This window comes from Balaenoptera physalus (genome assembly GCF_965194825.1).
Source record: "Balaenoptera physalus genome assembly, chromosome: 13".
In the NCBI taxonomy this organism is placed as follows: Eukaryota; Metazoa; Chordata; class Mammalia; order Artiodactyla; family Balaenopteridae; genus Balaenoptera; species Balaenoptera physalus.
In genome coordinates, this window is record NC_138892.1 from 83240377 (window position 1) to 83253797 (window position 13421).

The window sequence follows — 13421 nt, forward strand, 5'->3', positions numbered from 1 at the left end:
AATTGACTCACTGTGTGGCTGGTCTGGACATATAGTAGTTGATGACAAGCACCTTGTTTTTAAGACACTAACCCCCTTGCCCCAGAGACCCCAGCTTAACAGGGATATAGAGTAGGTGTTCAGTGACTGCTTGGTGGTTTGGAGCTGGCAGCAGAGTCTCTCAGTGTTAGCACTGACATTTCAACACCCCCTCTGAGCTTCTGCTCCAAGGGACACTCCATTCTTCACATCTGGGCACGTCCAGCTGGCACACGCTGCTGTTTCCCGGCAGAGCTAACTGCCTACAGTTTGAGAAGCAGGGCTTAGGCACCTTGAAGGCATTAGTTATGCTTGCCTAGCTTGTGATTGCCTCATTCCAGCTTGCCACACCCAATATCAGCTTGCGAGTCTTGCTGTTGTCTGAGTTGGCCACAGCAGTTGTGCTGTGATGGGTGTCCCCGTGGGTCCAGACGCCTGGGCCTGATCCCAGGACTTTGTTGGTGGCGAGCTGGGCTCTCTGTTTAACCTCCCAGAGGCCTTGCTGGTGATGCTGAGCTCAGTGCTCAAAGGGGCGGTGCTGTAGCCTGAGCAGACCTGGGCTTCACAAGTGAACCGTGTGCAGTTGTTGCTTTACGTACTGTGAGTCTGAGCTGGGCCTTGACACTGAGGTGAAACCACACTGTCACTAATAGACATATTGGATTATCTAATAGAGTTAACATAAAATATCATACATGTAAACCTTAAAGTAAAAAGATGGTTTCCATACATCATGCAGAAAAACCCGTCTCGCTGTTAAGAGTCTCACCCCCTTTCTCTGCAGGGAAAAAGAAAAAAGAAGGGCATCAACAATGAGCGGGCACTTTGTATATGTAACGTGACTTAGGGGGTGTAATATTCATTTTAAAGATAACAAAACCAAATCTCAGAACTTAAAGATAACAAAGTTGAATCTCCCTCAGAGGGTTAGAGGAACCTGTATTCAAGCCTTGGATGGTCTAGCTCAGTGGTCCCCAACCTTTTTGGCACCAGGGACTGGTTTCGCGGAAGACAATTTTTCCACGGACCGGGGGTGGGGGTGGGGGGATGGTTTCGGGATGATTCAAGCGCATTACATTTACTGTGCACTTTATTTCTATTGTTATTCTGTTGTAATATATAATGAAATAATTATGCAACTCACCATCATGCAGAATCAGTGGGAGCCCTGAGCTTTCAGTTGCTACTCACTGATAGGGTTTTGATATGAGTCTGCAAGCAGTTGATCTATTATGGTCTCTGTGCAGTCAGACCTCTCTGCTAATGATAATCTGTATTTGCAGCCGCTCCCCAGCGCTAGCGTCATCACCTCAGCTCCACCTCCAATCATCAGGCTTCAGATTCTCATAAGGAGCACGCAACCTAGATCCCTCACACGCGCAGTTCACAGTAGGGTTCCCGCTCCTATGAGAATCTAATGCCTCCACTGATCTGACAGGGGGCGGAGCTCAGGCGGTAACGTGAGCAATGGGGAGTGGCTGTAAATACAGATGAAGCTTCATTCACTCGCCCACCGCTCACCTCCTGCTGTGCGGCCCGGTTCCTAACAGGACAGAGACCACTACCATCCGTGGCCCGGGGATTGGGGACCCCTGGTCTAGCTCCATGTGTGTGTCATTGCCTCTCCTTTATGACTGCAAAATTTGCTTATTATATGAAGATATTTATAGGTATATTTCCCAGAAATCTATTTTCCACTATTAATTGTTGATTGATTCTCCAACACACCATGGGCTTCAGGTCTTCTGTGATTTGGGTAAGGCTGTTTTCTGTGCCTGAATGTCAAGTCTGTTCATTTCCCTTGTGAATTCTTCCTCATACGTGACCTTTCCTTTGAAGCATTCTTTGAACCATACCCCGTTTTTTTCCTTTACAGTTTTATTTCCTGGATTTCAAAAAATTAAGAGAAATGTACACATGTTTTGAGTAGTGAAATAATACAAAGATGTATAAATAGCCATCTGTCCCCACCCTTCTTCCATTTCAGTCCCTTTCTGAAGTAACAGAATAAAAAAAATAATTTCAAGCTTAAAAAATGTAGTGACCAATATACTCTTTATCCAGAGTCACCAATTTTTAACATTTTGCAGCATATGTTTTATCATCCTTCCACTCTTTCTCCTTCAATATATAAAAATATTACTTGTTTTCTGAAGCATTTGAGAGTAGGTTGCATAATTCATGCTCCTTTACACCTTAATAATTTCGTTGTATATTTTCTAAAACCAAGGCCATTAGTCACTGTTTCTTTTTAGCCTCCTTTAGTCTTAAGTTTGGAACAGCCACCAGTCTTCAGTGTCTTTCTATTATATTAGTTATATCTTTAAATGTAATTTAAAATTTATATTAGGATTATATATAATATATATATATAATATACAGTGTTATTAATATATTTGTCTTAATATTGTAATTGACAATGGTTTATCATTTATTGCTGTCCTTATTTATTATGATGTTCAAATTGCTGCATATTTGGTCAGTGGGAGCCCATTGTTACTGGCTTCTGTGTCCTATTGACATGTACCTGTCATTTTTTGAGCACTTACTTTCTAACAGGAGAAGATGATCCAAGTCCTCTTGTATCTCCTGAGTCTCAACCCTGGAATCAGCCGCTTCTCCAAGGGGCCCATGTTCTCTTTAGTGGAGCAATGGCCTGTGGTTAGTGCCAGGATGGCTCTTCGCTACTGGGGTATTTTGCTTTCAGACCCTTTTGGTGATGTTGCTAAGAAACACAGACGCATGCACGTACACTCACACATAGCGATGAGGAGTTCATACTCCTTCCCATTCTTGTCTTATTTGTTTCCCAGTGCTCTGTGAGCATCCTCTGTTCCATTAGCACTCTGGTGCCCAAAGACTAGCACAGTGTCCAGCACTCAGTCATTGCGCAAAAAAAATAGTTTTGAAAAAAACCAGTAAATGAATATACTTTGATGCTGTGAATTGATCTTCAATAGAAGAAAGGTTAAAAATGAAGTTAAGCATGAAAATCTTGCCCCTTCCTTCCTCTTTATCTCCTTCTTTAAAATTATTGTTAAATATAACCAGAAGTGGTTAGTCGTATATCAGAATTTAAAGAATAATGTGTTTTCTAATTTATTATTCCTTTCATTCCTCTGAAAACAAATAACATTTCTGTAATGGGTTTCTGAAAGTGGTTTTCTGAGGTTTTTATTTTTTCACACTTTCTAGGTGGCCGGAATTGTTGGCAGAGCTGACGTGTTGGCATGCTTGCTGTTTCTGTTAGCCTTTCTCTCCTACAGTAGGTATGTACGGCTAAGAATGCCCTTATCTGTTTACAGTCATGCTGTCCCCTGGGAGTTTCTGCTGTCTGTGTGTGTGTGTGTGTGTGTGTGTGTGTGTGTGTGTGTGTGTGTGTGTGTGTGTTGACTCTGAGTTCCTGCCTGAGAGAGGAGGGAGGCTTCTTGGCAGTGAACTGCCCAGTGAGCTTCTTGGAGACCTGGGATAGGAAACCCTCTCCTTACCAAAAGCTAGGCTGTTCTCTCTTCCAGCCACATTCTGAACCATGTCATAGCCTTTTAAAAGGACTGCTCTCCCAGTGCTGGCAAGATAAGCTCTTGCTTCTTGATTTCTCTTACTTGTAGTTTCTTACTGAGAATGGAATTTGAAATCTTAGCTCTGAGCCAAAATATACTGGGTCTAGTCCTCTCTTCTATTTAACTATGATTTGTTTAATTTCTCCTTTTCATTTTGGTCCTACGTTTTGTTTTGTTTTTTTCCTCTTTATTATCCTCATTAAAGTAGCTCAAAGCTTAAAATAACAAGGCTGAATTGAAAGTAGTATTTTCCAATTTGCACATCCTTTCATCAAAATACAGAAGCTTCTTGCTTTGGTAGACTGAAAAACAATAAAACAATTTCCCATTATATTGCCCCTTCCCCCCTAACTGATCAGATTCTCACCTGAGTCGTGACATATCCACATAGGGAAAGGGGTGGGTAAAAAAACGAATGTCATGGGGGCAGGTGACTCAGAGGGTGGCCCAGGAGAAAGGGGGCCAGTGAGCCACATTGCCCTGCTTTGTGGAGGGATGCCTGGTTAAGGATTTGTGAACCTTGATCTCTGGGTCAGTTCATTGGCCTATAATCTTATAAAACCCAGTGACTCCAAAGAACACTGTTCTAAACCAGTGGTTCTCAACAGGGGGCAAATTTGCCCACCTTGCCCCAGGGGGACATTTGCAATGTCTGGAGATACTTTTGCTTGTCACAACTGGAGAGGCACAGCTGGCACGTGAGTAGAGGCCAAGGATTCTACGGGGTGCGGGACAGTCCTTGTAACAAAGAATCATCTTCCCTAAAATACCAGTAGTGCTGAAACTGAGAAACCTTGTTGTAAACCAGTTTAGACCTTGGGTCAAAGATGGACTGAATTAAGCTTTATGAAGTTTTGCTTTAAGAGCAGAGTCTCTTCTTAATATAGTACCAGGCTTCTAGTCCTGGCTTTGTAATCTCCCACTGCATTGCTAGGTATATAAAAGAGTGTTGTGAAAATATTAAAAATATAAACCCAAATTCAACAGTTGTTTCCTATTTGCTCTGGTGTGAGAACAAGATTAATAATCGCTTTTGAGTTTGAACTTGATCTCTCAGGCTTCTTCTCTGTGTTGATAAATTTGGGAACATGAGTGGACCCGCAGCATATCCATATCTGTGTGGTAATAAGCCACACTGTTACAGCTTTCTGTTGTGCAGGCCATTTGCACTTTGAGTAATTTTAAGCTATAAACCAGCTTCGGAGAAAAAGCCTGTCTCCTACAAATTTGGCATATAATTTAGGTGATTGTTCCAAGACATAACAGTAAGGGTAAGACGTCACCACTTCAGATATATTGGCCTTCAAAAGAGTAGGAGCAAATTGGTGTGCCACCTGCGGAAGGAACAGTGGAATTTCTTGATGTGGGGCTGACTCTGTTTTGTAAGGTGAAAAAAGACTTTACAGCAACTGGAGGGTTTTAGAAAATCCCTGCTGGAAATTATGCTGAGAAAAAAAAAAACTTTACCTAATACATTCTCATGAAAAATAAATTTAAAACTACAGTTTAGAAACTAATACAACATTGTAAATCAGCTGTACCTCAATTTAAAAAAAAAAAAAAAACAGATTAGCCAGAAGAAAAGAAAAAGACTAAAACACAGAAATGATGATTGTGTTTTGGTATATATCCACTGATTTCTTTGTACAGAAGCACATAAAACACCTTCACAGAAATAATAATAATGATAAACACTTAACATGTAATAAGTCATTTACTGAATCTTCCCTACAACCCTGTGATCCCATTTCACACATGAGGGAACTGAGGCACAGGGAGGCAACTGACCTGCCCCATGTTACCCTGTTAGTTAACAGCAGGGAGGCAACTGACCTGCCCCATGTTACCCTGTTAGTTAACAGCAGAACTGTGATTTGAACCCAGGGAACCTGGCTCCAGAGTTCATGCATGTGGGTTAGTAACCTGTAGTATTCACTTAAAATATATTCACCTAAACATCTTTCCATGTCACTAAATACATCTCTATGGTAGCATTTTAAATGGCTTTTTAGTGTTCCTTTGTTATATGCCATAATTTACCAGAATTTATATATGCCTTAATTTAAGTACCAAATTCAGCATTGTTGGACATTTACTTTTTTCCATCTTTGCAAATTTTAAATAATACTGTGATGAACATTCTTGAAGAAATCTTTGCTCACCTACTTACTTAGAATACAACGAAATTGGTGCTAGATCTTACCTTTAAAAGGTGGTTATTTCTTAGCGACCCACATTTCTTCTTAGAGTAAAAGCAACTCAACCTTGTTTTTCAGGAGTGTGGACCAGTGTTGTGTTGGGGAATGTTTCCCTCCCACGGCTTCTCCCTTCTTCCTGCTGCTCAGTCTGTTTCTGGGGACCTGCGCGATGCTGGTGAAAGAGACAGGCATCACGGTGTTCGGCGTGTGCTTGGTTTATGATCTCTTTTCTTTATCCCACAATCATGATAAATCGTAAGTCATTTTAAAGTTTTGCTGTCAAGCAGTCCATGATGTGCAGAGAAGAGTTGCTTAAATCAATAGTTTGCAAACTCTCATTAAAAAAATAGAGGTATAACATTTTGTTAAATGCAACCTCATCTTAGACTATCATATAGTAAGGCTTATTTCCTTAGGATAAATGCATTATATATGTTTAAACTCTTCATACTTTTATGATAATCCATGAGGACTATAAAGTTTTTGTGAGCCCCAAATTTGGAATTGAAAAGTATCAATGCTAATTGCCAGTTTATATCGCCAGATTGTTTTGGTAGCATACTACTGAGAAATCTTGATTCACACAGGGGAGTAGTTACAAATGGTAACAGTTTGTTAACAGCTTGACTTGAATCTCTGCCTTCAAATGCTAAATTAGAGTCTGTTTACTTGCTCTAGGGATGATGCTTTTACCTAAGAGTTTTGGAAGGGGCCTTTTGGAATTCCACAGGGGGCCAGTCTAAACCATACAGGAATAATTACATGTCATATTCACGTTAAAGAACAAGTTTATTTAGTAGCCTATTTTCATTTAAAAAAAATTAAGGCATATTCATATTATCCTGTGGATTATAGATGATAAGAGTGACTAAGGCATATTAAAAGTTCAAGTACATGCTATAATTTTCTTCCTCTATCAAATCCATTATTACTAACAATTTGACATGCAGACGCTATTTTTCACTAATTATAAGGCCCTTACATTTGAACTTTTAATAAATGTAACTGATTTATTCTCCGGCCTTGTCCGATGAAGAATTTTATCTTAAAAAAAAAATCCTGTCCTTTTAGCCCATTCCCTACCTCTTTACACTTGTTGACATAAAGATAAGAGCAGTGCTAGTGAGTGGCAACAAGCTGAGATGAGTCAGTAAATTCTGATCACCTTCCTGCCTGGGCGTACTTGGAGATAATTTAAATAGATTTTAGTGCTCTGTTGGCTCTCTGTAAATCTCAGAGGCGTGTAAAAGGAAGGAGCCCAGGTATCATTTTGATCCAAGCTCAAGCCAAGAAAGCTGTGAGCCAAAGCACCTCCCCTAGGCTTATATGAGAATGCCTTTCCTCTGTATCCTCTCCACCCGTGGCAGTAATTGCATTGCTGACCTTACTATTTAAAGAGCAGCCTATCCACCCCTCTGGCTTTCCACTTTCTTCTGGCATCCTCTTTGTATCTGCCTCCCATCGTCTTTCTGCTTTGCTCTACTGACAGCAGAAGATGTGGCAAGTGCCTGCAGACCCTCGCCTTTGGTTCAGTCCAGAGATATTTTAACCTCATATCGACTGAAATAAAACACACAACTTGTGGGTTGAGAATTATGTTTTATTTGGGGACATTGCTAAGGACTATAGCCTGGGAAGGCAGCCTCTCAGATAGCCCTGAGGGACTGTTCCAAAGAGGTAAGGGAGGAGCCGGGATGTATGAGTTTTTGCTGAAGAAAAATAAAAAAGCAACTATATAGTCGAAACTCAAAAGATTAGTGCTAATCACAAAAAATCAGGCATGTCAAGTTAATGATTTCAGTGCTTTTCTATATATGGGAAGATGCAAGAGTCTGGGCTCATTAAAATTGTTCCTTTGATATGCATCTCAACTCTCTTGGGTCAGTATCCTATTTTTCTCCATCCTGAATTCCCCTCGGCGCACCTTCCAGGCGGGCTGCAGCGGCTGATAACATGATGGCAGGCAGCATTCTTGTTTATGCTTATCTTTGAAGTCATATCTCCTCTGGTCTTAGGTCTCTCCAGCCCATGGTTGCTACACTCCTTTTTTCTTCATGTGGTCACTGTTGAGCTAGGCTTTTTTCAAAGAGAATAATTGTCTTTTTTATTCCTTTAATAATTATTCTTGACCTTCATTATACCCAACTGCTAGAAGTTCTATTCTATGAAAAAAACAATACTGCTGATATGTAGCTTGGAGGTTGCATAGCTCATAGTCTGTGGGGTTTCTTTGTTTGTTTGTTTTAGTAACTTTTAGCTCTCACAACCACCAGCATCTCTGCATAGGTGGAGGCATTCATTCTTTCCGCCCACTTAACACATTCTCATTCTGTGCCTGGCCAAGAATAAGACAGTTAAGATTCCTTCCCTCAAAGAGCAATACTGGGGGAGACAGACGTTACATAAGTTATTACGTGAGTAACTGAGTACAGTTGTGAAAGTGGTGAGAAGGAACTGAGAGCAGGTAACAGGGAGACCTGGTCGATAACAGTATCTCTTGAGTGCAGGCCGTGTGCCAGGCACTGGGCCACGCCATTTACAGGTATGAAGTCACTTGATTGCTCACAACAACTTTTACCCTCGTTTTACACAGGAGAGAATTCAGGCAGGCATAGAAAGTAACCTCTCCAGAGTCACCCATCCCCTCTTGGGACTTCTGTCTGTGTGACTCCAGAGCCACAGGGTTACCCCTGAGCCTCCATGGAGCACACAGGACAGGGATTTGGAGACCCCCCAGGGCATCTGCAGCTCAGAGCCTGGGCTTACATTCTTACCAGGAGACCAGCTCAGAGGATCTGTGTGTATTGTGGGGTCCTGACCCCTTTGAGAATCTCACAGAATCGTGTCCCCTTTTCCCAGAATAACGTACACGCAAATTCTTATCTGCTCATTTAGAATAAACATCTCGGTACTAGGTTGTTCTTGAGGTCTTTTCATTGTGTGATTCAGGCAACAGGAAAGAAATAACAGAAACAAGTGTTGGAAGCCCTCTCCTACATGAAGAGCAATTTATTCCTATATTTTAAGATTGGGTCACACGAACAGAGTTAGATTTCTTTTACTTGACATCACCTTTAGGAAGAAACATTTTCAGGGAAAGATCAGCTCCTGAAAGTTAAATTTTTTTCTTTTTAAGGAATTAGCATATAATTGCCAACACGCAGAGGATAACGTTCCCTGACCCCAGTCCCTACCCTCTCTCTAGAAATAACCATGATCCTGAATTTGGCATTTTTTATTTCTAGAACGGTTTGCTTGTTATTACTTCATAAGTATATACCACTGAATACCAAATAGCATTGTTTGTTTACATACTTGCAGACTTTATATAAATGGTGTCACTTGCTTTTCTTTTCATTTAACATTGGATTGTGAGATGCATCAATGTGGATACATGTGGCTCTAGTTCATTCATTTTAACTGTTGTGTAGTATTTAATTATCACAATTTATCCATCCTTCTGGATTTTGAATTTAGGTTATTTTTACATTTTTGGCTATTATATAGCATGCTGCAGGAAACCTTTGTGTGCACGTACCTCCTGGGGCATAACCACAGAAGTGTTGCTGGGGCCACAGATGGATACACGTTCACTGTGTTGATCTCACTGTGAACTGTGATTTCACTTGTTCACTGCGAGCCAGAGACATTGCTTTTGAAATGACTGGACTGCAGCAGTGGATGAGAATCCCCTTTGTTCCACATTCTCCCCATCACTTGGTAGTATCAGACTTTAAAATTTTTGCCCAGCTGGTGGTTATGAATTATATCATCTCAGAAGATTCATGAAGGAAAATGTGAGAATACATTGGGGTGGATCAGCTGTGAACAACATTTCACAAGATGATAATAATGTAAATCCCGAATATCACTTCAACTGAGTTATGAGAATTCAAATTATATTTATTATGAGAGAAATATATGTGGAAGATGAGAAGAGAAGAGGGTGGTTGTGAACGTGCGTGCATGCATGCGTGTGTGTGTGTGTGTGTATTGGTGACCGCATAAAAGGGACTGAGTCCTCATCTTCTATGGTAGCAAGTCAATAAGACAAGTTCTAAAATTAGAAATAATATTATAATTTAATCGTATTTTAAAAATATTGTGATGAATACCAGAAACAGAAGTGCTAAAAGACTTGTGGACGGTTGCTTCCATGGAACAGGGCTAGGCGATGGGACAAGGGATTGCTGTTCCTTGTTGCAAGTCTTGTCATTCTGTCTGACTTTGTTTCCCCTCCATTCCGTGCACAATTAGGAGCAATGGGGTCGTCCATCAGCACAGCCCACAGCGGCCCGGGAGCTCCCTGCCCACTGCACCGCCAGCGCACCCTCTCCGGGAGAATGGGAAGCAGCAGCGGTTCCCTCACAAAGGAGCTTGGGGTGGCTGCCACACTCCATTGCCGCCTGAACCCAAGAGCAGCGGATTCCCTGTGTCTCCTCGAGCTGTGTGGTCCTTGATGAGGTACTGGGCTGGGCTCCTTGACCTTGCGTGTTTTCACCATCCAGCATCACCTGTTGCAGGGGGATCGCTGGAGAAGTGAAGCGCCGAGTGGGTTCTTTGTGACACCCGCCCACACTTGTTTCCCTCCTTCTTTCTTTTTCCTTCCCCATCTCCCTTCCTCCTGCCTCCTTCCTTCTCTTCTTCTTTCCCTTCCTCCCTTATATTAGATCAGATGAGAAAGGAGTAGCTGGAAGAAGCAAGTAGAAGCCCTGCTGTCTGCTGTTATTTGGAAGAAGGGGGTGAGGCTCTGAAGCCTCCATTAAGAAGTGCAGACATATTGCTGCTTCCCTGGTGGAAGAGCCCTGGGCATCAGAGAGCAGGCCCCTCGGTTTTCTGGGGGAGGAGAGCTCTACCTTCTGCTGCTCTGTCTCTCCCTGCTCTTGGTGTGTGATAGGAACTTATTACAGCACAAGTATGGGAGGAAGCCCAGGGGACACTGCCTCTCAGAAATGTTTTTGAGGGTACAAGAAAATCTTTTTTTTTTTTTAAACATCTTTATTGGAGGATAATTGCTTTACAATGGTATGTTAGTTTCTGCTTTATACCAAAGTGAATCAGTTATACATATACATATGTTCCCATATCTCCTCCCTCTTGCGTCTCCTTCCCAATCTCCCTATCCCACCACTCTAGGTGGTCACAAAGCACTGAGCTGATCTCCCAGGGTACAGGAAAAACTTTAAAGCACAGGATTTTCTCTCTTTTTTTGAATCTTTTGACCTAGCCATGAAAATTAACATAGATTTATCAGAACTCATTAAATTAGCTTGCCTCTAAAATAGCTCAAGCCATGGGCAAGTCAGAATTTAATAAAGATGGAAATTTGACTCATACTATTAGCAGTTAAACAGCAGATTGCTATTCTTATTGTTCTGTGCAGTCCCAGAAAACTCCCTCTTTTCTGGGTCTTTGTTTCCGATTATTCCTGTGGAAACCTGTCTTTTGGATCGTGCTCCATTTATTCATTCATCAACAAAGATCTACTGAGTGTCTACCATGTGCCTGGCATGTTCCAGGCACCAGGGATGTCCTGGTGAATAAGGAAGACAGGGTCCTTGCCCCTGTGTAGCTTCCCTTCCAGTAGAGGAGGACACACACTAAATAACCAACAAAGAATGAACAGTGTGGTGGAGAGTGGTGGCTGGGCCTGGCTGGGGCAGGTTCATGTTGGTTGGTCAGGGAAGGCCCACAGAATCCTCACGGAGGAGCTAGCCCTGCTCAGATCTGGGCACAGGGTCCCAGACTTGGGGTAACGATCAAGTGGGGTTTGGAAGGGGCGAGCTCAGGGCGTGGACAGGCCCAGATGGTGAAGGGTGTGTTGGCCATGGAAGTGAGTTTGGATTTTATTTTGAGTGGAAAGGGGAGACTTTAGAGGGTTCTGTTTGTTATTGTTGTTGTTTGTTTAATGCGGAGGAAAATGGTTATATTAAGAATGTTCACACTGGCTTCTTGTAGTGGATGATTAAGGGGCAAGAGTAAAGCAGGGAGACTTTCATACAGACTGAGGGGAAAAGAAAGGGTCTTGGCCGAGGGTGATAGAGACTGAGGTGGACGGGATATGGTGGATTTGGGATAAGTTCTGGATACACATCTAACAGGACTTGCTGATGTTTGGGGTGAAGGGGTGAGGGAAAGGCAGGAAACAAGGATGTTTGCGTTTCTGGCTTCAGTAGTTGGGTGCGTGGTGGTGTCAGTTACTGAGATGGAAAGGCTAGAGGAAAAATAAGTTTGGGAAAGGATAAAAATCACAGTAATGCTTGAAATTCCTGAGCAAGAAAGCAGAGAGATAAATAGTCAAAACCTTGAGGATATCTTGACTTTTTCTGTAACAGGGCATGAAGGAAAAGAAGACAGAATATTTGGGGAAATTGTAAATTTTTTTAAGGAAGGCAAAGGAGGAGAAAAAACAAGAATTAATAGCGCATTATAGACTTTCAAGGAAGGACATAAGTCAGGCTGCAGTGTGACTGAGTTCCATCGGGGCAGGGACCGTGTCGGCTTCTGATCACATTTGTATCCCCAGTTCCTTTCATAGTGTCTGGCTAAGAGTAGTTGCTCAACTATTTGTGAAATGAATAAATTAATGAGTAGGTGGTAAGAAAGTATTGGAATTAAGCATAAATAGAATATTTTCAGTAAATTTGGTAATGAAGGAATGGGGCAAAGGATGTTAACTCCAGGGGTGTTAGGTTTTTGTTTTCGTTTTTATTTTCAGTTTAATGGGTGTGTGTATGTAGATAGGTAACTTGTGGAGAGTAGAGATGGAAGGTGCAGGAGCAGAAAGGAATAAGATGAAGTATGAATACCAGGGGTGCACTGGTAAATGCTTAATAACTGGCTCTCCAGAGAAAGTAAATCCTGACTGGTGTTGGCCAATTTCCATGTAAATACTCTTACCATGGCTGATTTGAAGCTACAGATGTGACATTGCTGAACGTGGAGCTGGGAGAGGTGTGCCATAGCTCACCATCATGAAGCGTTTCCACTGCTCAATGGACAATAGACGTAGTAACCTCAAGAGCATAGATAACAGTAAAATGAAGGAAACGAATTAGGAAGTGACGAGCCTTGAGTACTTATTACCTTTGTTTTTAGCATGATTTAAGTTTATATCATTTATTTTAAGATATATATTATATATTAATATAAATATATACAATATGTTTACATACATAGGATTTATTATAGTTATATAATTTAATTTTCAATAATATCTGTATTTAATAACTGGCCTGCAAAATTTCTGAAAATTTAATAGTCATCTCTTGCAAGCCAGTGTGAGTCAGCTCCAGCACTCCAGTGAAGAAGGTCTTTCAGGAGGGGAAGAAAACTTTATATCTGTGATCCATCCGCTATGTACCAGGAGGTGGGCTGGCATTTCCCACATGTTGTCCCATGCAGCCATCACAACTTTCATTTAGGGTAGATCTTAGAGTTTGCATTATCAGGTGGAAATGGAAGAAGTTAAATGGTCATTTAAAACATTTGCATAGTTAAAGTGGTAACGTCAGGATTGGAACTCAGGCTGTTTGACCTCTAATCCTTTGCTTTTGCCTGTTTGTTATGCTCTGAAGTCCAGCTTCCTGGGTGAGGACTTGGCTTTGGGAAGGAGGCAGGACACTTGTTTCATGCTCTGTGGAGC

At 41.6% G+C, this 13421-nt stretch overlaps 1 protein-coding gene across 2 annotated transcripts in view; it reads left to right on the forward strand.

The window, feature by feature from the left end:
- The window catches only part of TMTC1 (transmembrane O-mannosyltransferase targeting cadherins 1), a 271877-nt gene that overhangs the window by 30456 nt on the left and 228000 nt on the right, over nt 1-13421 (forward strand). For both annotated transcript variants that reach the window (XM_082419615.1, XM_082419614.1), the window contains exons 3-5: nt 3214-3287; nt 5855-6031; nt 10034-10240. In XM_082419615.1, the coding sequence (XP_082275741.1) occupies nt 3214-3287; nt 5855-6031; nt 10034-10240 (458 nt within the window). The remainder of the gene's footprint in view (nt 1-3213; nt 3288-5854; nt 6032-10033; nt 10241-13421) is intronic.